The 24,052-nt window shown below is 38.6% G+C and overlaps 1 protein-coding gene across 1 annotated transcript in view; it reads right to left on the bottom strand.

The window, feature by feature from the left end:
- LOC117484251 (solute carrier organic anion transporter family member 3A1-like) overlaps positions 1-24,052 on the bottom strand; it is a 66,650-nt gene that overhangs the window by 34,856 nt on the left and 7,742 nt on the right. Inside the window, 3 exon segments of the mRNA XM_034132718.1 lie at positions 18,614-18,632; positions 18,634-18,926; positions 18,929-19,073. Of these exon segments, the coding sequence (XP_033988609.1) occupies positions 18,614-18,632; positions 18,634-18,926; positions 18,929-19,073 (457 nt within the window).

Here is a 24,052-nt window from a genome sequence, read left to right as displayed (position 1 = left end):
AAATGTGTTTCTGTGCTAATGGAATATTATCACATTATAACAGGGAAATGTATGGATTAGTAATTAGTAAAGTGGAGTGAATTTCTTTTTCAATTTTCTAGTAAAGAAAAACATGACTAGCAGGCATCTGGTAGGAGTTGGGCTCAAGCCAGGCTGGGGGGTAGTGTGGGATGTGTGCTGTGATAGCCTTGTTTGCCCTCCTTCCTCTCCTCTGTCTATCCCTCTCCTTCTGTGGCGGCTCAATCCCCAGTTGCGTTTGAGTCGCAGAGAGGCTAAACTTGGCTATAAACTGTGACGCGTTTTCGAAGAGAAAGTCCATAGTGAAGCAAGATAGTTTTTGGGATATTTAATAAACAAAATCATAACATGGACAAAACGGTCAACAGAAAAAATGACAGCACAAGCTCACCCTCTGTCATCCGCACTCGACATGAAACAGGTGACTTAAATAGACAAACCACACCCATGTGACAATTACCGGAAGTGCTCAACAAACAAATAAAAGTGACGTAAACAAATAATAATACAAATAATGAACTTGGGCTAAGTAGCATTATGGCACCTACAATACCGGCCCCTAATTATCATTTCACAAAATTATAATTACACTATAATAAATGACAATACACACAATAAACGTCCAGATCTCTTTCTTGAATTCTTTTTGTTCAGAGTTCATATATTGCAGTCTTTTTGGAAAAGTGATCTTTACTCACTAATCAGTATCAGTAAAAATGTTTAGTGTGGTTTGTGTGTGTGCAGGGGGCAGGGGGCAGGAGACAAAAAATAAAATAAAAGACAAAAAATAGTCCGTTTAGACTTGGAAAAACTCCTCTGCCTCCTGAAGAAGGCTAACTTCGTTAATTGGTCTGCTCAAGAAACCAGTCTTGGTCTTGATCCGAAGCATACGTACAGTACGAGTCCCTTTTCTTCTTGTTTGCCACCATGTTCTCCATCCGAGGGATCTCAATCCTCTTTTCCTCTGTGGCTTTTTAGACTCTTTAATCGTTGGCTTCTATATATTGACACTATTTCCATATTCACACCAACATTTCATTAAGCTGGAAAAAAGAGAAAAGGAGGAGTTTCAAACGTCTCTCAATTTGACTTGTTCCAAACTAAGATGGCAGCCGGAAGTGTAAACCTGTCTTATTCTTCTTCCTCGTTGGTTTCGCTTGCAATTTAATATCTTGTAGTTCCTCTTTGATAACATGTTTTTCTGCTTCCATTCCTGGTGCTTTTTGATTGTTCATCTGGATTTCAAGAACTTTTTATACGCTTCTTCTTCTTGTGAAAGTTCACATTTCAGGTTTGACATTTGGCTCATTAATCCGTGTACCTTCAGCTGTTGACTGGCAATTTGTTTTTCAAGCTGCCTTCTCTCTTTAGCTTCCCTCTTCCTTCTCTTCTTATGTTCCTTCATCAATTTAGCTTCCTTCCTCACCTCATTCTTTTGTTCCTCCTCTATTTCTCCACCTTTCTCTTGCTCAGGCTCACTGTCTTCACTGTCAATGGGAGCACGGATAATTCTCTTGCTCTTCTGGGCCCCTTTCTCTTTCCTATCACCCTTCTTTTCTGCCTTTTCAGTGTCCATCTCCTCTCCGCTGAAAGCAGATAAGACCAGCGCTTCGGCCATGTTTACACTTAATGAAGTTTTGTCCCGAGTATCATCAGGACATCCTCCTAATGGTTCACTAACTGTCCATCCGAGCATGGTTTTTACGGCATAAGGTCCATCCCCCACACTCCTGATTACATCAATTGGTTCAAGGGCTTTTGGAACATCTGAACCAATCAGCAAGTCAATTTCAGCGTCAATTTCAGGTAGACAAACATCCCTCAAATGCAACCATTGATTGATGTCGGTTTGACGTGGAATGTTTCCTTTGTGCACGGGCATAGTCTTCTGAGTGTAGATGCCGGGGAGATCACAAAAGTTGCTGTTATGCAGTCCAGCAACCTCTAGGCCTGACACAATGCTGGTTTCAACGACCTTCCTTTGACCCATAGTTCTCAGCAGAATGTTTGACCTTCTTCCTTGGAGGTTAAGTTTGTTCATAAGGCCTAATGTGCAAAATGAAGCAGTGCTGCCTGGGTCAAGAAATGCATAGGTATGCACTGTTGTGTTCCCCTTTTGGGCTTTAACTTGGACTGGTACTATGGAGAGTTTGCAACCATCTTCACCGGCCCCAGTAAGGCCACCTGTCTGAATTGAGGCTTCAGCAGTGTTTGCCGATGCTTCTTCCATTTCCTCCTGCTCGTTTTCCATTTCCTTCCTTTGTTGGTAGATGTGCAACATTCTGGGATGATTTAGATTGCATATGTTGCACCTCATTCGTTTCCTGCAGTCTCTACTTATGTGTCCTTTACACAGGCAGCCAAAACAAAGACCATTTTCTTTAAGAAATGTGATTTTTCCAGAGCATGTTCACATCTACAATACAAGCAGTTTTCTACAGTGCTTCTGTCATATTTATTTTCTGTAACCTTCACGTTGGTTGCAAAGATGCTTCCACTTGGATGAGGCTGTGGCCTTATGTCTTTGCTTACGGGAGGGGGGTCTTTAATGTCCCCAAATATGGGATCTGTAGCAATTTTTACTTGCCTTTCAAGGAATTCCACAATATCCTTGAAGGCAGCTCTTTGGTGGTGTTTTTCCTGGATGTCACATGCTACAGTTCTCCATAAATCCCTCAGCCTATATGGAAGTTTCTTTAAAATGGCTAGCATGTTTGCTGGAATGTTGAGCTCAAACATGTAGTTGACATCTTCCATCGCATTGCAACATCATCTAAGGTAGACCGTGTATGCCTGTAGAGCCCTTGTGTCCTCAGCCCTTATTAATGGCCATGAAAGAGCTCTTTCCATGTATGCTGTAGCAATTTTATGTTCATTGCCAAAGTTCTGTTGTAGTAACCATTTGGCCTTGCTGAATCCACTGTCTGAGGCCATATGTTGGCAACTCCGTACAAGGTCTCTGGGCAGTCCTGTTGTATATTGCTCCAGGTAGTAGAGGCAGTCTCTGGGGTTATTGTTTTTGCTTTCAATATTGAATTCGAAAGATCTCACAAACGTTTGGTACTGAAGTGGGTCACCATTAAACACTGGAATGTCTTTCTTGGGCATGGATGATAGACACTGTTGCTGGATTAATAAAGCGGTTATTTCATTTGTTTTTCCATGACTGAAAATATATTGCACTTGTCACTGTTGCTTGTGGCAGTTACTGGATCTGGAGATGTTACACGTAGATGTTCATCTAGATTCCTGATGCCTGCATTGGGTGTTAGGGGAGCTGTATCAATGTTAGTGACAGCTCTGTCTGTGGTGGTTATGATTGGTTGTTTTAATGTTACAAACTGTATTTCCCTTTGTCCCGTTTCAAAATATGACTGCATGCCATTGGATGATATAGAACAATTAGCTGATCCCCTGGGGGCTGCTAACACTTTCATTTTTGCAATGGTGGCAGCAATGTTTCCTTCTAATTCCATTTGCTCCTTTTTCTCCTCAATTCCTGCTCCTGTGCTTCCAGGACATGTTTGTCCTTTAGGAATTTTTGGAGTACTTTCATGGCTGCCACTTCGGCCTCAGCTTTTATGTGTGCAGATGCGGTGCTGGAAACTCTTGATCTTGAGCTTTGCCTGCTTTTTCTGCTACCAATGTTTGATATGCTGTCACCAGGTTGTATATCATCTTGTGTGCATGATGTAGCCTTCATGTTTGACGGGGGGAAAGAGAACGTCCTGCTGAGCCTCAGTGTGTTCAAATTGCTCCTTTACATTGGCAGGTGCCTCGTCTGGTAGAATGAGAGGAATATCTGTGTTTGCAGCGATTGGTTTATTGGCAGTCACATGACCTGTTTGCAGAAAGGGCCTCCTCCCAGTTTCCAAGAGCCATTGTTGTACATCCTCCATAACATCATTGTTATGTTTTGTTATTTGTTGAAACCAGTTATTTTGTATTTCCAGGTCGTCTTCGGAAAGCAACATAATAACTGATTCATGTGCTGTTTTTGCATTTTCATATTGATGAATTAATTTGTCCAGTTTGAGTTTAACATCCTTTGCATTTTCATCATTTTTCATTAGATGTTTGAATTCCTGTGTGCGTCCTTTAATCTTCTGCACGTTTGACTGACATTCTTTTTGCAGTTGTTCGATTTTGCAAGCCAAGGCTTTACTAGTAAGCTTGACAGTCCTTTTTTCCATTCCATCGTTTGTGTCACTCATATTTGATGCAATATGTGTGGTGCCTTAGCATTTAAAGTAACACGACAGTGTTCACTGGTATGAAACTTAAACCAGCGGGGCCCGCCCGCCACAGCAAAACAAACAATTCGAAAACTTCCGCTGCTCACGGCATAACAAGCACACACAACCGCCGCTCACGGCACAACAAGCGCACAACAAAAGCCAAAGTCCCCAATGGACAAACGGTCACGCTTCCCAAACTGTGTCCAGCAAAAATACACAAGAAAGGATATAATCGTGCCTACCGCTTTCAGCTTGTTGTGCGCTGCAGTCAATGGTGTCCATCAGTGAGTCCTCGTGGCTACTCCAATCCATATCGATTAGGGAAAAACGGTCCGAAGGTTCCAAAGGTACAGAATGTTAAGTCCGTTATCCGAAGCGTCCAAGCGATCCGTAAGCTTCGGAAGCCGGCCGGTCCGTCCAGTTCAGTCTCTGATGCAAATCACCGTTTTTTCTGTTGACTTAATGTGGCGGCTCAATCCCCAGTTGCGTTTGAGTCGCCGAGAGGCTAAACTTGGCTATAAACTGTGACGCGTTTTCGAAGAGAAAGTCCATAGTGAAGCAAGATAGTTTTTGGGATATTTAATAAACAAAATCATAACATGGACAAAACGGTCAACAGAAAAAATGACAGCACAAGCTCACCCTCTGTCATCCGCACCCGACATGAAACAGGTGACTTAATAGACAAACCACACCCATGTGACAATTACCGGAAGTGCTCAACAAACAAATAAAGTGACGTAAACAAATAATAATACAAATAATGAACTTGGGCTAAGTAGCATTATGGCACCTACACCTTCCCTCCCTCCCTTCTTCCCTCCTTCCCTCATCTCTGCTGACAGAGACTGTACAGATCAAAGCATGCACAGAACAAACCGCGGGCCTTCTCACTCTGCAAAGGTCTGCATTCAAACGCAAACAGAGACACCGCAACCTCGCCAAGGACGAGCAGAGAAGCCTGTGGAGGAGCAACCAGCCACATGGTAGCCAACGGACTCTATTCTCATGTGCCTTTGTTCCTCCCATAAGGAAACATTGATGAGCCCACAAAGAAAGAAAGAGACATTTAAAGAAATGTTTTGCCAAAAAAAGACAATTTGTTTATCCTTGTCTCCTTGATTTCTTAAAGAAATGTTGTTTTTTCTCACATGCCTCCATACAAAGATTTTAAACTTTAGAAAGTATCGATACATTTATGGAAATATTGGCCATAAAATATTTATGGCCAATAGTACCTGCACCGAGAGTACCTTGTCGGTGCAGGTACTGTTAATGACGAAGTGTATACAATTGTAAGGTTTCAGACAAAAAACATGTTTTTGAAGAAGTAGTTAGCATTGAACTGGATGAACAGGAATTGGATTGCGCTCTTAACTCCTTTTTTTTAATACATCATGGAATGTATTTGTTTATTTAGGAGAGATGCAAGAAAAACATGTTGTTTTCAAGAGCTCAAGGTTACACGGGGGAAACAACTGATATACAAATGATCATTTTGGGGGTGAAGTATTCCTTTAAAGACAGCACAAGAGCTCTAACACAATAACATAAAATAAAGCTGGGCATTGACTAATTGCAGTATCAGCTCTTTGTGGTTTAATGTGATGTTGACTTTAGTGTTATATATTACAATGCATGTCATTACCCAGCTGTAGACTTTGCAAATGAATGTGAAAAGCAATAAGAAGAGATGCACAGATAGGGAGTTTTGTGGATAATAATGACAGATAAATACCAACACAACACCAATACAATTATTGCATTATGCAAAACTGTTTACCAACTGAATGGACAATGCAACACAATTGTGATGTTTTAATAAAGGTATTAAATGATGCAGGGAGACAAACATTGTGCAGACACAACTTTTTATTTTTATTTTGTTGATGCTTTGTTGTAGATGTTTTCTTTCATTTTATACTTTTTATGAAATGGGCCCTATCATGCTTTTTGGGGGTTTCCCTTTCCTGTAGTCTGTTATACTGTATAGGTTTTTGTGCATGTAACATTGTCTTCCCCCCCTGCCTGAAATGCCTCCATTGGACTCCTTAGTTTACTTCTGTAACATAGTGACATCACTATGTAACACTCATACTTCTATTGGCTAGCGCTCCAACACATTGTACGTTATAGGCTAATGGGCAAGACATCTCTAAGCGGTTGACCAATCACAACAGAGCAAGCCAGCTAACCATCAGAGCACTGGGTTCTCTTTAAAGCCTCCTTGAGCAGAGGTCTTGTAAATGTTGCTACAAAGGCTAAACACAGTGCACATGGTCCTTGTGCATGAATGTATGATACCACTCTTATGCTGCGTTCACACCGCAGGCGATGCGATGTTTGGGTACGGCGCGATTACATGTAAAGTCAATGCAGAGATGCGGACAGACGCGAATTCGCTCCGACGGTGAGCATGAAGCGGTGAACGCGAATTCCGCGGCGCGATTTGAGGCGATTGAAGGGGGGCCACGACAACGCTCGAGTTCAATTGTTTCAACTCGAGCTTCATATTCGCGTGACGCGATCTCGCGGTAGCCAATCAGGATCTCAGCCTGCCGTCACTGACGTTCAACCAGAAAACATCAGCCGTTAGCTGTTAGCAGTTAGCACACAGAGCTCACAGCTCATCATATCTGTTCAGAAACTGGACAAAAGTTAAACAAGTACAAACCACAGACTGTCTGTGTCATGCTAATACAGTCGCTGGTTTATTTATGTCTGTAGGCCGTTGTTGTGAGTGTGGACGGAGCATATACAACGTTAACTTAGCCTGGTCGATCCGATCTTCATTCAGAAAACAAGCATTTTAAAAGGTTTTTTCGCCTGCCGTCTTGTCTGCAGACTTGTCAAGCATTAATTCATGGTTTTTACTAACCGGTCTCAGTATGTTGTTACTTCGGCATCATTTTGAAACGTATATTACAATTGAATCACGGTAAAATATGTTCATTTTGTTGTAGTTGTAGCTCCCGAGCCAGCGCGTCTTGTTTGATTGATGCGAGTAAACACAGCTGACAGCTGCGGTGAAACTCGAGCGTTTAGAGCGATGCGATAAGAGCGATTAGAGCGAAGCGAATATTCGCATCGCGTCCGGTGTGAACGCAGCATTATCCTACTGTGATGGGCCATGTCAAATCAAATAAACCAACCTACTAAAGATTGTATTCAATAGAAAGGATGAGAATGTAACTTTTTACATTGACCAGTGTATTTTCTCACTGCTGGCATATCATGTTTGTATGTTAATACATTTTTAGCACTCTTGTAATGATTGTGTGTCCATTCACAGTCACAGCTAGAGAAGAGGAACCACAGCTCCACTTTTTCAGATTTCCTGGCTGAAATTCTATATTCAAACAAAAACAAACATTATGTTGTACATTTATATTCCTCATTCTCTCCATCTCCCCAGATTGGAGCGCTGCTACAGCAGGTCGCTAAGCGGTGAGACCAACAGGGATAGCATGAAGCCTCGGTGCCTGGCTCCTCACTGTTGCCTTGGCTCCTCACTGTTGCCTTGGCAACTTTGGCAGACACACTATAATGTGTGTTATGTAGACCCCTCGGTTTCACTACTGTAAGTTTATACTGCAGAGCTCTGCTGCTGGCCACTGAGCATTTGTAAAAGATGGGAAAAGTGGTTTGCTCAAAGGCACTTAGATAAAGGGCAGGAAATATTGAATCTTGTTTTTTTGTATAACAAATGTTATGTTATTTCACTTTAAATATGACGTATAAGAGTCAAAGGTCTTTTCACAGAGAGAATTGTATATATTTCTTTGTTTTAGAAATGACTGTCAACAGCCATAAAACACATACATTTTCTCCATGTTTTAGGAATACAATGTTACATAAATCAGGCTATGAATGACCTTTGATTAAACCACCCCTAGTATAATCCATCAGAATATACTGTAGATGAGAATAAAACTGGAACCTTTGGTGCATGTAAGAGTATACGAAAAAAACACATAATGCCAATTAAAGAAATTCATTGATATGTTAAACATTCATTTTTGCAAAACACTAGAGGTAAATGAAAATTATGTATTTTGTATATGCTAATTCTATGGGCTCAGAACAGTCTCATAATGCACACATGCACACAGAAGGATTCACACTTGTATTTCATGATCCGCAAAAGGATTCACACTTGTATTTCCGGATCCACACTTGTGTTTTTCAATGCACACACAAATGTGTTCCGTTTCATATACATGTAAATAAAATCCAAATACAGAAAAAAGTTTTACATATGTATTTTTGATCCTCACATATTTGTTTTCCGTTTAAAACCGCATTGCCACTTTCCGAGCAGGAAATGCACGCAAATACAAGCCTTTATATTATTAAGGTACAGTGCCACTTTCCGAACCATTAATGAATGCTTGTGTACATAAAAACGGCAGGCAAAACTGTTTTAAATGTGTGTTTCCTGTATGGCGAATACAGCTGCTTTAATTTATGTCTGTATGAAGTTGTTGTGAGTGTGGAGGGAGCAGCTACAGGTTAGCTTAGCCTAATCGATCAGTGCACTACGAAGCCAGTGCTAGACAGTGAACTGTCAACGGGGGGGGGAGCCCCGCCGGTCATTATCGGCCGATATTCACTCTTAATAGTTTTGATCGGTGCTCTCTATAAAGGCCGATCAGGAGAGCTGGATCTGATCGATATGGACATAAACGCGGAGTGAAGTTTAGCGAGCTGCATGAGAAACTGACGGGCTGTCAGGAGAGAGGGAGGGGAGAGAGGAAAAGAGATGATCCTTACTCCCGTGTTATTAGCCATATCCGGTCATAGTCCGGTAATTAACCTGCTATCGGAAACTCTGCTACACAATTCTTCTTCTTATTATTATTATTATTGAAACATGTTCAAATTTGTCCGGTAAAATTAAATTCTGTCCGCGGAAAACCCTGCTCCGGACAGCGCAAAATGCGTATATGAAGTGTCCATGAACGCAATAAATCATACCCTCGTGGGCTTAGAATTGAGGAGACATGTGATTGGCTATAGATTAGAACAAATTACAAGTACGAATCGGGTGACCGTCAGGGAGTCTCAAAAAACCCACACAACAAATGCACAGCGATCCATGCACAGAAAGCGGTTTGTGTTTGCAGGTGCAGCGGTTTTAAACGGAAAACAAATATGTGAGGATCAAAAATACATATGTAAAACTTTTTTCTGTATTTGGATTGTATTTACATGTATATGAAACGGAACACATTTGTGTGTGCATTGAAAAACACAAGTGTGGATCCGGAAATACAAGTGTGAATCCTTCTGTGTGCATGTGTGCATTATGAGACGTTCTGAGCCCATATAATTCAGCATTGTATAATGCTTACTCTTGGTCAATTCAAATAGTGAAAAAAACACCAAAATGTGTAGTTTAGGTGTGTTTTTTTCCAGTATTCTGAGAGGAATACATGTTATGGAAGCAAAATAGTCCAAACCCTAGAAATTGTCAAGTGCATTATAAATCTATGTCTTTAGTAGTGACACACACACACACAACACAACACACACACACACACACACACCACACACACACACCACACACACACACACACACACACACACACACACACACACACACACACCACACCACACACACACACACACACACACACACACACACACACACACACACACACACACACACACACACACACACACCACACACGTCTTCTTGGTGAGGGCTAGAAAAAGAGGAGAGGGCTAGGAATTAGAATCCTTCTATCAACAATGTGCATAATGTGAATCAAAGGCCATGTTGAAATCTAGCTAGCGACATTAGCTGTTAGCTGCCACAGTGCTGCAAAGTCCTGTTTTGCTAAAGAAAAGAGCTAACATTGACCTTACAGTAGCATGGGCTACATGGAAAACCATTGCTTTCATGCTCTATTCACTAATAATGAGTATTAGGCAAATTATTATGTGTTCTGGCAAAAAAGGGGATAATGAATACAGATGTTTGAAGGAGAGGTTTTCACAGAAGTATAAAAAGGAATTGGGAGGGAATTGTTGCCTAATTTCCTAATACTAGCTCTATTTCCTAATAATTTGAATTGTTTGGTTTTATGCAAATAAACAATACGGAAGACAAAAGAAAGAAACAACAATTTCATTATTTAGACACATTTTGGGATAGTTCAAACACATTATTTGGGATGGTTTGGGGACGTGGTGAACAACCAAGGTAGGAGCCTTGAACTCAGACTGTTATAGGAGCTATTGCTTCTAATGAGGCTTCAAGTATTTGTTATCAGCTTGCCTTAAAATAGCTGCAGTCTTTGAATCTGCCTCAACTCCCAACCACTGCTTTCACTTTGCTGCATGTGCACCTGTTATTAACCATTGTCGGAATTATCATGACTAATTATGGTTCAGTGAAGATTATATCAGTGATAAGATTTGGTTTATTTGTATTTACTAATCTCGTATTTCTAAAAGGATCCTCTGTCTTAATTAAATAGAGTTGATCATTTAGAGCACGCGATTGATGTCCCAGTGATGTTTCATTTATGACAACATAATCATCCATTTATGTTGATAGATATGTTGAATGTACAGATTTATTATGCCATTAGCCTTTGTTTTCCTATTACTTCCAGCTAACTGAGAGAGCTTTAAGATCAAGCTGTTGATAGTTGTTGCTTAGTTGAGGGACAAAAGAGGTTTGTTTTCTTATTTTTTAAGATTTGTTCTTAATAATGTTCTTCATTATTATAGTGTGTGTAATTAAGCTTAGTGTTGTGGTCATTCTCAATGTCACAGCCAATATTATTGTCTGTTTTTATTTCAACTACCCTAACTAATCTGTACACTCTGGTCACATGGGGTGTATTGGCATTTGAAACAAGCGCCATATTCAACAGCCTTTGAAAACATGCAGAATGTGATTTAAATAACAGAAGAGCCTTATGGGTTCACTGTCCGAACGCACATCGTTAAAGAAATGGTATGACATTTTGGGCAATATGCTTCAACATGTGAATAATAATAAAAACGTTATATTTTGTTTAATCTTAATCTCTGTTTGCAAATGTATGCATTTTATTAGTTATCTGTTGACATGGATCAGATTTTGGTATCGGGAGCGTTGTGCTTTCCACTTAAGTAGTTTTGACCAATCACGTTGGAGTGGACTTTGGTTGAATGCTGGTCAACAGTCCATGAGGGGAGCAAAAGAGGCAGAACACATTTGCCAAAATGCAAACTCAGAACCCTTCTGCTAAGCTAGCGTTGATTCATCTTTCAATTTATCTCTGCCAACATAAATCTGTATACGAATGGAGGGAAACAATCCGGTCCTCTGTCAACTTCCAACTCCATCCTCACATCTCAACCTGATTATCGGACTGAAACAATTACCTGTGGAAGAGGAAGTCTTGGTATGATAGTTGTTATCCGGTTATCCACAAGCTAAACTGGAACCCCAGAAATACTGGTCTCTTCCCCAAGAGCCTAATCATTGTCGGACCAATAGCCAATGGGTTCGGAAAGTGTCTTTGCATTAGCAGAAACATAAAAATGGGATTTGGTTTTTGGAGTTGTTACATGCTGACTAGCTCTTTGCCCCTGCTTTTAGTCTTGCTTTAGTTGGCTCTACACTTGATATGTCGATGTTGTGAAGAAGATTAAAGTGCACCTATCATGCAATTTTACAGGCAATAGCATAGGTCTCAGATATATAAAAATATATAAAAACATGTCTATGAAGTGTTTTGCTCAAAATACCAAACAGATCACCCATTCTAGCCATGCCTCATATCCTCTATTTCACTTCCTGTTTCAAAGTGCTGATTTGGGGTATATAAAGCTTTTTTTTTTAAAAAGAAAATTGATTAAAAAAAAGGAGGGGGCTGAGCTCATGCGGGAGATTCTACCGGCAGATACTGTGGTGATGAAATGCCATTTCATGGATTATCAAGGATTATTCTGAAACCGTATGGAGCTCAAAGGCTTTCTCTCTTGCCGGTTATACCACAAGGTGAGTTCCTTTTTATTTCCTGCTTCTTCACACACATGCTCTGTGCAGTACAGGTTAGCTCTGAGTGTTAGCGATGCTAATGTAAACATGCATCGACCATATTACGTCCAAATCAGTCGTGCATTGTTTCTGATAGTAACGTTTTCTGATAGGGTGTAAAGCCTTTCTGATAGGCAGCCAGCCTACTTTGCCAATATGACGTCATATCGGACGCAAATCTGGATCAGCTCCGTTGTAGCCCCGTTTTTAGAGATTTGGGTACGGAGGAAAAGAGAGAGGGTTATATTTTCTGATGCTGCGTGAGTTCCCTGACACACCGGGGACACATATTTATGTATACAGATGGAGCCTCTTATTTTGGACCCCAGCATACAGCTTCCTGCCGACTGCCAGCCAGTTGCCAGCCAGTTGCCTGCCAAAGACCAGTATTCAGGAATGTTAGGCCCTCCCACTATTCTCCAATTTCAGGGTTTAACCAGGAGATGGCGCTATATATTAAATAACTAAGACTTAGTTTTTCACAATAGAAAATGCAGATATTATATAAAAAACTAAAGTTAAAATCTTGTTTTTAATGCCCCAAGAGCAATAACATCTTGTCACAAGCTTTTTGGAAGAAAAGACTGACTCAAGAGACCTGTAGTTGACTAATTACAGGCCTCAATAAAGTTCTGCCATTGGTTGTGAAAAACAACGGTGGACATAGTGGAAAGTGAAATTGACATTGTCGAATTTAATAAAAATACAAAATAATGTATCTGTGTACGTGTTTTACTATGTGATCTGCACTTATCAAACATCTAATTAAGGCGAGACACCCCAGGTGAATAGGGTATTTTTAACTTAAAGATATCAGCTAAATATTTCTCCAGTTAATTACTTTACAATAAGGCAATTGTTTTTTGTATTACAAGTTTTCTGAAATAGCATGTTTAAATATCCAAATGAACCATTATCTCATGAAATATGCGCATATTTTAACACATTTCAGGAACCGAAATCTGAACTTTGGATAAAGCCAGGATCAAAATTATTGTTTCATTTTGTAGTCATATTAGTATCTAAGGCTTTTACAGAAGGGATTTTGGATATCTCTTTGTATCACTCCATAAATCAGAAAATACTGTCAACAGCCCTAAAATATCAATTTTCACCATGTTTTTAGGTATAAAATGTTATATAATTCAGGCTATGAATTATATATGACCAAACCCTTCTGTAAAAGCCTTCATAATATTGATAGGAATATAACTGTAAGGTTTGGTGTATGTAACTGTGATTCTACAATTTAGGGTACATTCCATGTCCATTGATTGTCCATTGATGATAATTATAATTATTCTAACTATTTTCTTCAACAATATCATATTTTGCCTATATTGGAAAGCATGTTATAATATCACAACAAACATTATGTGCATCCTATGCTTTATTTAGCTTGAAATGTGTCATGATGTTCTTTAAATTGTCAGTTTTTGCTATGTCCGTTTTTTCAGTTGAGGGTGTCTTGGATTCAAAATAATGAATAAAAAACCATTAAAGTAAATTTAAAAATGATTCATTTATTTCAAAAGTCTAAATACTAAAGAATAATAACATATTTTTAATTGATTTCCCCCTTTAAATAATTTAAATATCTTAATATATGAATGTCCGCAAAAGTTCTGTCCACTATGTTACTAACAGAACTTCCCCCTTTAACTCAAAAATTGTTTGTCCCAATACCATGTCACCAGCATCACATGATGCCATGTTCCTCTTTGGCAGACATTTTGAACACACTGTGGTGATTGTCCTCTACATTTTACAATATTTTATGTATAATAGCACATGGTCAATTAATATACTCATTGACAATCAACAATGTTACCGTACATTGTTATGGTTTACAATTGTTTAATGATTTTAATTCAATTATATGTGCAAATGTGATGTTAACCTGTTCAAGAAAATGACATGTGGTCATCCAGGCAAGGCCCTACCATTGAAATGATGGGTCAAATAGGGAAATTGTCAACTAGGTTACCTGTCAACTGAGTTACCCAGTACTGTAATAACTGTAGTAACTTAGTTGACAGGTAACCTAGTTGACAATTTGTACGACATGTAGACGTCATTACACATCATTATCAATGGAATTTTGCACTTCTGCCTTGAAATTAACATAGTGCTGATGGTTAATAATGTGTCCAGTCAACTATGTTATTTGCGTCAAATGTTTGACTTTCATTGTCAACTATGTTGCACCTCATTTTTTCAAATTTAAATATCTAAAATAGTGCTTCTGATATCCTTTATAGTATAATGTATATCTACACAGGTTGGAGTTTTACATGACATCTCTTAAAACTATCAAAATGACCTGTATGGTAGTTTTATAAAAAAATATCCCTAAACTTAATGACAGTGCTGAACATATCACATGAAAAAACAAAACTTTAATACAATTATTTTTTAAACTTTAAAAAATCTTTGGATATATGGTAGAATAGACTCAAGAGCCTTTCAAATTTGATTTTACTTGAAGTGCAGGACTTAATCAAATGATTGTAATAACATCAAGTTTGTCCGTAACATAGTTGACAAACTGAGTAGTGAAAACATCCTTTCCCTTAAAATAAAAAAATATATAAAAATGTTTAAGCTTTGCAACTAGTGGATATGTTACACTGAGGAATATACTAACTTGAACCACTGATTGTTCTATCTATACATTTTATTTGGCATTAGTAAATAATTATGCACATTTACAGATATTTTACATGATATGAGTGATAACACGTGTTATAAGGGCTATTTCGCACAATAGGTGTGCCTTGAGATTTTTACTTGTCCTTTGGTGTGCCTTGGGCACAAAAAGTTTGGGAACCACTGCTGTAGAGAAATGTAAACGTTCACCATCCCCCACCCGCCTACTGTATGTTGCTTTTTGACATGTAAATGGGTAACTACCCCCCTCTGAGTGAATACCTGTTGTACCTGTCCGGGGCTAAGCCCATAGGACGATGCTCTGATGTCATCACCCTCGCACATTGGTCATATGTTTACAAAAAACGATGTTAACACTTTCTCGTTCTTAATATATGCTATATTTAGGGTCGATATGTGTTGAATTTACTTTAAAATAGCAGATCACTGTGATTCACTTCTCCGCGGCTCCTCCGTGCAGAGAGGCCCCCCCCCGTTGACAATTCACGAGCGTCTAACTCTCTCCCCCCTGTGAAGAGATATCACAGGGGGGGTTGGGACACACACATTCCGATGGCCAATTCGTTTTAAACAAAGAGTGGGGTGGGGGCTGGTGAACGGTATGGTCAATGTTTGTAAACACTGTGACATTTTGACTTTATTTGATCATTTCAGTTAAAAACTAACGTTCATATTTCATATTACTTTTTGCCTGGCTGGACCTGTAATTTACAGGAAAGGAGTGCACGCTACTAAAGAGACACGCTACCATGGAAACCAAACAATGGTGTTGCTGTATTGAAGTCCGAGTGGAAACAGTCATATTTGGAGCGTTATGTTAGAATGAAACAGCGAGGTCGTGACTCACAAAAAAAAAGTGTTACTTCACTAACTGTAAGCTTGTCACTCAGAGTAACCTACAGTTAACTTAACTGTTGGAAAAGAAAGATCAGAGTTAGGAGTGTGAACACACAGCTGAGAGCTGCCGTTTCATTCTGACTGTTTAAAAAATGGTAACAACGGACTATTTTTCTTAGCGGATGCATGTAAATTTAAATCAATACATAGAACTATGTTTTAAATCAATAAAATATTTTCTAAATCCATAAAAGCATTTTAATTAATATTGGGAGTCATGTCGTTACTTTGTTGAGAATGTGGCCATGTAATAAGCGGGATAATTTGCAGCGACTTGGTCATTATGGGGAAAAATAACACCCAGGGATCAAGATGCCTCCGCGACGCGGAGGGATCAGTAATTTTTAGTGAATTACTGAGTTTAGGCACGTTAATAACATTTTAATGAAGTTGAATACAGTATATTCATATTTGTCAGTGATTTCATGTCAATTCGGCGAACATAAACGATTAAATTAGGATTAAAAATCGAGAGCCGGCTGCTGTTCGTTACGGTAACCCAACTAGGACACTTGACACAGTGGCTTTTGGCAAAGCACACAAAGAAAACAAAAAAAAACCGAGAGAGATGAGTTATTGTTATTACAACGTGACTTCACTATTATTTAACAACTATTTTTATTGGGTTCTTTTATTTGGGGTTAAGTACATTGTCAGAATAAGTGAGAAATGGATTTAACTTCTGTTAGACAGCTATCATACTGAATAAATATTTATGCAAAAATGTATGGCATTAATAATGTATATCTAATTACATTTAAAAATGTATGGCATTAATAATGTATATCTAATTACATTAACTGTGAATGTCTTTCATTTTATTTAAAATGAAATAAAATTACATAAAACATTTTCCATAAAAAAGTTGATTCAAGAACAAATCAGTACTTTTCTTATATGACTATTATTGCTAAATTTGAAAGGTCTTTACCAGCTTTGGAATTATATATATATATATATATATAGCACCTTCTGCCATCCCATCTCTACTGACATATGGATCTTAACAAAGATCCGCTATACATTAGTACCAGATATACTGTACACGGACATTTTAGTGAACCAGACCAGCTGTTTCCGCCGGGTCTTCGCTTCCCGGGCATCACGTTGTTTACAAGTGTGTTCAGATGCTAAATGATAAGTGCAAGTGACAATTGTTGTCGTCTTCTCTGTGAACGTTTTTTTCTCCGTTATTTTGCCATTTTCAGATTTAAATTTCGAGCGGAAAGCTAACCAGGAAGTAATAATTACTTAAGCGGAGAACGGAGAAAGTAAACGTTACAGCAGGCATAACAACAGCCCGTGTTTATTTTATTATAATATATATCATTTGTTTTAAAGCTCAATATATAGTTTTATTATAATATATAGTCGTTATTCATTTGTTATAAAGCTATACTGTACACGGACATTTTAGTGAACCAGACCAGCTGTTTCCGCCGGGTCTTCGCTTCCCGGGCATCACGTTGTTTACAAGTGTGTTCAGATGCTAAATAAAAGTTTAGCTTGTACTTTTGATACCCCGCCTCTCGGCACCACAACATCCAGTTTACTGTATTTCACATGAGCGATGTCGAACATTGAAAAGTCCTTATAAAATCTCTGTTATTAGATCAGTACTTTTCTTATATGACTATTATTGACTTGAACACTGAGAATGTATTTATTAACTTCAGACATTTGAAATATTTGAAATCAGATGAAAACAAACTGTAACGGACCCTGCCGTGTTATCTATGATTACTATGCCTTACTGTACATTCATAATTTCAGCCGGAGGTAGGTGGTAGGCGTTGCGGAGGAGCAGATTGCGAGTGAGGTGCCTGTTCTAAACGAACTATTCCAGCTGTTATAAAGCATTAAATAAAAAGTAAGCAAGGAATACAGAATGTTTCGTTACGTAACTTTGTTGAGAATGTGGCCATGTACATGTAATACATGGGATCATTTGCAGCGACTTGGTCATTGTGGGGAAAAATAACACCCATCCTGATCGTTTCAATGAAGTTGAATACAGAATATTCATATTTGTCAGTGATTTCATGTCAATTCGGCGAACATAAACATCAATGATGATGATTAAATTAGGATTAAAAATCGGGAGAGCCGGCTCGTTCGTTTTTTCCGACTAAACAACATCTATTATTTAGAAGTTGATTTCACATGACTCCAGTGTGGAACCCCACTGCACCCCCTGGTGGATCAATGATCCATTGCAGCTGGCTTCACAATAATTAAATGTATTTATCATGGGGGCGGTATCAAGTCTGACTGGGGGCCGGCCGGCCATCACGGAACGTGCACAAACCGATCACGACCCCTCGCATTTTAAACTGTCCAAAATAAGACGCTTCATCTGTAAAAGACATCAAAAAGTGCATTTTGCCATGATAGGTCCCCCTTTAATTTTTAATACTTTATTGCATCCTACTCTCAGCAACAGCCATTAAGCCTCCCTTTTTCACGTTAGACATTGAGTCCCCTTGTATGACGATGTGAAATAAAGAGGCTGTTTTAAATCTCTGATTCTGAAGTGTCTAACTCTGTTACGTGTTTCCGTCCTATATATTTGTAAAGGGGGTGAATATCTCAGCAACCACAAGTGATCACATCATAAGGATTTGCTACAGGATTTAGAATTCAGTGTTAATAAATAGCTGTTAGAACTCCTCTTACCAAGAAATACTATGAAGACACACTTTACAATCATCATATGTTTTCCATGTGTACAGTAGCTCAGTGTACTCACCTATATACAGCGAGGAGTCCCTTCCTGTGGACATGGTCGTCGATGTAGGACACTCCCAAAGGCTGGACGGGTTGTGGCTCCGATGCCCAGCAGAACCGGGCTCCAATCAGCAGAAGGTACATCATGTTGGGTGTTGGCTCTTGTTGCCACACTTAAACCCAGAGTCTCGGTTTTCTGACTGGAGTGTTGGAGCAGACGTCCCCTGCCGTCCTCGGCGTGCCACGAGTCCCCGGCTCGTACTCATACTGATGCGTCAGGAACTCCGGCAGGGCCGACAGCAACGCCCCCAACGCCATGACAATCCCGCCGCAACAATGAGGCGGGGTCTGTGGGCCTTGGCTCCAAAGTAGCTGACAAACAGGATGAGGGCCAGGTTGCCGATTTCGAAGCTGCTGGCAATGACGCCCACATCGGCGCTCTGGAGGTTGAAGCGTCTCTCCAGAGTGGTCAGAACACTTACCTGGCAGAGAGAAATAAAGAGAGAACAAGTGTTACTGTGTTTTCACAATTAGCAGCCATTAGGGACTGTCGATGACTTCATAGAAAACCCACTAACCTTTGATTGCAGGTTCATAACATTTATGTTGATATTTAGCCCATTTATAATGTATCATTTATACACTATAAATGACTGTACCAACCTGTCAGAAGCATGAGACTATTGGCATCTTTGGCACAGACCCACAGATTTATAGTGGTTCATCCTCTATTTGTTGTTGCTTTGTGTCTCTCTGTAGTGGTTATGCATCTTTGTATTTGTCTTTTGGTAAAAACTTTGTGTCTGATTGTAGTTATTTGTGTCACTGTAATAGTGTTTTGCTTTATGGGGTGATCGTTTTGCTCCTTTTTCTGTAGTTTTGTATCTCTCTGAAGTCATTTTGTGTCACTTCATGTTCATTTTGTGTCTCTTTGTAGTCATTTCCTGTCCCTGTATGGTCGTTTTGTGTCTCATTGTAGTTAATTTGTTTCTCTTTGTAGTTGCTTTGTGTTCCTTTGTAGTCATTTTGTATCAATGTTATTGTTTGTGATCATTTAGCTCCTTTTTTGTAGTTTAGTATCTGTTTCAAGTCATTTGTTTTCTCTTTATGGTAATTTGTGTCTATTTGATTGTCATTTGTGTCTCTTGGTAGTCATTGTGTGTCTCTTTGATGTCATGTGTGTCTCTTGGCTAGTCATTGTGTGTCTCTTTGATGTCATGTGTCTTTTTTTTTTATCATTGTGTGTCTCTTTGTAGACATTTTATGTTTTTTGTGGTCATGTTGAATCTCTTCCTGGAATTTCCATGGGAAGGTTAAGCTGGGGAATTTTGGAAATATTCCATATTGGAAACTTTCCATGGGAATTATGGGAATGTATGGGAACTAACTGGGAATTGAGGGTAATGTAATCAAATTGTATTCATATCCAAGCATACATATATAACATTTTGTTAAGAAAACAGCCATGCAAAATGATACAATTAAAAAACATGACATTTCAACAGATTATTTTGTAAGTAGAACAGAACAAGTTTTAATTATTTATTGAGCAATAATTTGTTTCATTGAAGAACAAAAACATGAATGTTGAGTTAAATATTACTCATCCCCCCAACCCCACTCATTTAAAAATGTGCTTTGGGCTCAAAGTGTGGTCCAGGTCTTCTAGAAATCATCTGTGCATGTCGATGGAGGAATGCACAGTGCCTGTAGGGGGGTCGTGGTCTCAATAGCCATGCAGTAAACAGTGTGCTATGTGCATGTGATTGAGGAATGGCATGTGATATTCAAGTGTACTTGAATGGCATCTGTTTGTTTTAGTCAAGATTATGCTAAAATATACCTTTTCCCCAACTATATTTAAGTTCTCTATGAAGAGCCAACCTTCAATTTTGAAAATTCCCAGTTTATTCCCGTTATTCCCATGTAAAGTTTCCATCTTTGAAAATTCCCGGAATTTTGCAACCCTAGTGGTTTTAGGTCTAAAAACCTCACGCACGCTGTTCTATGTATGAGAAGGACACAAACAATCGTACCAGCTGTGTTTCTGGGTCTGTACTAGTGAGGAAGTGGGGTCCTTGCATTACAGGGTAAGCCGAATCATCTTTTCAACAGGACTGACGATAAAAGGTTGTTCAGGAGTTATTTTAAACTTCTATTAATCATTCATCCACAGCAAGAAGTAAAGTACAGGCCTCAATACTTTTGACAGCAATTCCAGATGTTGTCTTGTTTATTGTCAAGTAGGGCTGCAACTACAGATTATTTCCATTGGTCTATTAAATATTGACCGATAAATTATTTCTACAAATGGAGAGAAGAAAAGTGACTGTCACAATTTCCTAAAGCCAAAGATAATGACTTTGGTCACCCCACACACAAGCCTGTCTCCTAAAAATTATGTTCCCACAGAACTAAACTGCATTCTCAATTACGTTTAGCAAGAAACGTATTTTCTCCCACGTTACGTTTGTTATTGAACGTATCTCAAATACGTTTATTTTCTACATATCTTCTAGAAACATATTTTCTCCCACGTTATGTTTGTTATGAACGTATCTTAAATACGGTTATTTTCTACATATCTTTGCCATTTATTGTCTTGCTTATAATAATGATAATAGTCATTTATAAATATCATTTTAGAGCACATATTTGAAATCGACGATCGGGGCTCGATATATGGTTAAATTAAAATCAGTAGGCGAGGGTGTAATTTCAACACAGTCTCAAAGGCAATGTTGAGCGTCCATTCCATTGGATAATGGAGGATTTTACACCCGGAAGTAAGTATTCTCTTTACTGTCGATTGATTTTACAGTGATATCTGCACTACTCATCAACTCAAAAACACCAGATTATCCTTGTTAATTACACAACATTGATTGGTTTAAATTGTGTACAATACTTTTGTATTTTTCCCCTTCGATTCGGAGAAGAAACAAATATTTTTTCGGAGTTTAGGATGGCAGAAGACACTACACTACCCAGAATCCTCAGCTATCGGTTGGGACCACACCATGTGCTTTGCTTGACAAACCCCGTGATTAGTCTTCAAGCTCTGTGATTGGATGTTGGAGTGGCAGTGCGCAAGTTTACACCGAGCGTCATACAGCACGTTTGCAATGGAATGAAACCCCATCGACGGCACACTATTCAAACAGGAATCGATACGTGTCCTACCCCCCTACCCCCCCCTTAGGTCACAGGGCTCCTCCAACAGTGCAACACAATAAAATCAGACACACAGGAAAAAATAGTGCAAGTAAATACAAAAAGAAAAATAGTAAAATAGTAAAAGTTGAAATAGGGCAATAAGAGTCTATATACAAGCTGATTGAATATGATATATTAGACAAATCAATTTCTAAGTAGCAGCCAGATGAATGTTATGGATGTTGTTTCAAAGTCAGGGTTTAATAGTCTTATGGCCTGTGGGATGAAGCTGTCCCTGAGTCTGGTGGTTTTAGTCCGGATGCTGCGGTACCGCCTGCCAGACGGCAGCAGACAGAACAGTTTGTGGCTGGGGTTATGGGGGGTCTTTTATAATCCTGAGGGCTTTCTTTAAGGTTAACCTGGTATTTTCACTTCACTACATTTATTTTAGTTACTTTGCAGATTCTGATTAATGATGTGAAATATAAACAACCCTTAAATCAGACTTTAGTTACACCTGAGTAAAATTCAGGGGAAGGTGATTGTCAAGTGCCAACAATCAGGCGAGATATTTGATAGTTGGTGCTTGAGAAGACTAAACATTTATCTGGCAGATCTCTATAAAGTATATTCATACTCGTTATTCTCTACTAATAGTTAATTAAAAACTGTATATATGGCTATTTTGCACATCCCTTTCAAGATTTCATGATTTTCTAAGGTTTATTGACATATCATTCATATACACAACTACGGTGTAGTTATGCCATGAATGAAAAACTTGGGTCACAGGTTCCTCAACAGTGCATTACAAGACATCTATCAATATGTGTGTATACCTCCCCCATTAAACTGTCAAATTCTGCACATTTCTTATACTATCTACATACATAAGAGTATAATTAATTTGTATAATATCAGTTAAGTGGACCTATCATGCTATATTTGAATAATATAGTGTAGGACCATACCTATATAAGGCATATTTATACTTTTTATTTTTCAAAATACCAAACAGATCATGCATTTTAGCCATGCCTCATTTTGCTCAATTTGACATTTTTTAGCTCTGTTTTTGCAAGGGCAGATTCTGTGAGAACAGCACCACCTACAGGCCTGGCATATGTACTACTAGCGTCTCCAGCGCTTTCGAACGGCAATGGCCGTTGCTGTCTCCTCCTGATTGGTGGAGTTGGGCCCAATAGCCGTAGCGTCACTGTCCTGACGTCAGGACAGTGTTCAAATCTGGATCAGTTTTTATCAGATCCGTTGCAGCCCCTTTTTTAGAGATTTGGGTATGGAGGAAAATAGAGAGGGTTGTGTTTTCTGACACTTGGTGAGTTCCCTGGAAACACCGGGGGACACATATTCATGTATAAAAGACGTACAAAAGTGCATTTTGCATGATAGGTCCCCTTTAAAATAAGTGCTTCAACATAGTTAACATTGCAGGAAAGCAATATATTAGACGTTAAATACTTTTGTCAGGCTTAATATTTATCTGTAGATACCCCCAAAAGCTGTTTTCTTATTTAAAAGAAGACCTTAACCTAAAGTATTCTTTAATGTGCAAATAAAGGTTTTGTTTTGGCACATCCTCATATTAATATCTTTATACATCCGGCACTAAACTGTTTTATTGTAGAGATCACTTACAGTATCTTCTTGATTTTTTATATTCTATATTTCTATCATTGACCTTCTACTTTCACCCTATGAAAGTATGTACTCTTAATATTTTTTTCATCAAATAACATTATTCAACAAAAATAACATTATTCAACAAAAAATAATTAAATAACGTGCTTTAACCACTAGGCGGTGCACACAAGGTACACACAGCATACTAATAATAACTTTGTATTATTAGTGTAGGACACTTGTGTATGTATAACATCTGAAGATGTGTAGTTTTATTCATGTTTTTACATAATTTTACAGGATATTGCTATATTATTTCTCATGTTTTACTTCTACACATTAATATCTGATTTGTAAAACATCACAGACAGAAAGGTATATCCGTCATTTAATGGTAAGCTATTGAAATTGTGATTCCATAGATGTGTCTCCCATCACCCAAATCCCCTGACTATTCTCTCAACTCAGTATTTACATTCTTATATTCAAAGAAAATCAGTAATATCTTTAAAAACTACAAGTCCTTTTCTATCAGCTGTGCACCGTTATGGTGTAAATATAACCTATCTACCAATTGGATCAAATATAAAAGTCAGCCGAATTACTATTGATACTGCAAGGAGACGTATTTTGTGAAAATAAATGTAAGATATTGTGTAATTGT

The sequence above is a fragment of the Trematomus bernacchii genome, unplaced genomic scaffold (genome assembly GCF_902827165.1).
Source record: "Trematomus bernacchii unplaced genomic scaffold, fTreBer1.1, whole genome shotgun sequence".
NCBI lineage: Eukaryota > Metazoa > Chordata > Actinopteri > Perciformes > Nototheniidae > Trematomus > Trematomus bernacchii.
This window is presented reverse-complemented; position numbering and strand designations above follow the sequence as displayed.